This window comes from Neomonachus schauinslandi, chromosome 2, assembly GCF_002201575.2.
Source record: "Neomonachus schauinslandi chromosome 2, ASM220157v2, whole genome shotgun sequence".
In the NCBI taxonomy this organism is placed as follows: domain Eukaryota; kingdom Metazoa; phylum Chordata; class Mammalia; order Carnivora; family Phocidae; genus Neomonachus; species Neomonachus schauinslandi.
The window spans coordinates 100740066-100741399 of record NC_058404.1 but is presented as its reverse complement, the minus strand read 5'-3'; the positions used below and the strand labels follow the sequence as shown (position 1 = coordinate 100741399).

At 35.5% G+C, this 1334-nt stretch overlaps 1 protein-coding gene across 1 annotated transcript; it reads right to left on the bottom strand.

Moving 5' to 3' along the window:
• Nucleotides 1–481: 481 nt before the first annotated feature.
• On the bottom strand, nucleotides 482–954 carry LOC110573030 (protein kish-A-like). The gene has a single exon (XM_044912631.1). It carries the CDS (start codon nucleotides 942–944, stop codon nucleotides 723–725), a length of 222 nt encoding a protein of 73 aa, XP_044768566.1. The 5' UTR covers nucleotides 945–954; the 3' UTR covers nucleotides 482–722.
• Nucleotides 955–1334: the final 380 nt, after the last annotated feature.

Sequence of the window (1334 nt, the reverse complement as noted above, 5' to 3'; positions counted from 1 at the left end):
TTTATGCTTAAGATATTTATCCATACTTATCCAGAGTTTTCAGAGGCTACTATGCCAGTCATCTATTCTAAACTCTTTTATGCTAAGTGTGAACATCTTCCCGGTACTACTCTTAAGTCTGATCTCATTTATCTTCTTCCTTACGAACTGCATAGGCTTGTTATAAAAGGCTGAAACACCTGGGATACACTAGAGAGTTTGCTTCGAGGTACTCTGTTAATGCTCTGGTGTGACCAGAGGAAAAAGCAAGCATTATTAAATATGAATGCAATCCTTACCAACACAAATGGAACCTTTTTTTTTTTCCAATAAAAAAACTAGTCCAGAAAAATGTCTCATTCTATAAGGATTTTTCATTCCCGAATCACAGTGAAAGAAACTTGGGTCATTTACCAATTTTGTTTTCTATTATGCGCCTTAGAGATACCTCACTAAAAACTGGTATCTGACATAACAGAATAACATTTGCAGAATGTAATATTGTAGTGACAGTACTGACGTTGATTGTTACAGACATATTAAACTCTTTGAGTATTAAATGGTTACATCCTATTTATATAGAACATTGGTCCAATAATAAAAATAGAGAACAGCAGCTGGAAATTTATCTCATTCAATGTTCAGAGATAAAAGGGTTAACCATTCATTCCATTATTTTCTGTAAATAAGTCCTTTTTTCATACTGAAATCTGATAGCAATTAAATTCTGATATTCTTCCAAGCTACTGTATGAAGAGGATGCTGAAGGCCATCACTACACAGAATACTGCAATGTAAGGACTCTTCCGTTCACCAATTCTGGTGCACTTCCAAAATATACCAACTGGAAATCCAGTTTTATTTTTGTCCAGGAGGCTGGGTGCCAAGGATCGGATATAAGCACAGGTACATATAAGCAGCAAGATTACAGTCACCAGACTCTGAAAATTGAAAATGGCAGACATAGTGAGGCCGGCGAAGCCCCAGCCACATCACCCTTCCAGGCCCAGGGCGGACCAGGCAGTTTTTATGAGAAGTAATCTCTATAATGATATCTACAAAAAGGACAAATGCCGATAGGACTTTATCCTATGTGTCATATGTGTGTAAAATATGTGTAAAATCATATATTTTAAAAATGATGTATATATGAGGTTATTTACTGCAACATTGTTTGTGAGAGTAAGATATTGGAAATGAGATAAAAATGCCCATTAATTGGAGACCAGCTAAATAAATTATGACAATTCATACATTGGAATATATAGCCATTAACAAGAATGAGGCAGATCTTTTTGAAATAATAATGCATGCTCAACATCGCTCGGCATCAGGGAAATCCAAATCAAAACCTC

Excerpts from the sequence above, each read along its gene's own strand:
- LOC110573030 (XM_044912631.1), bottom strand. The coding sequence starts at position 944 with ATGTCTGCCATTTTCAATTTTCAGAGTCTGGTGACTGTAATCTTGCTG.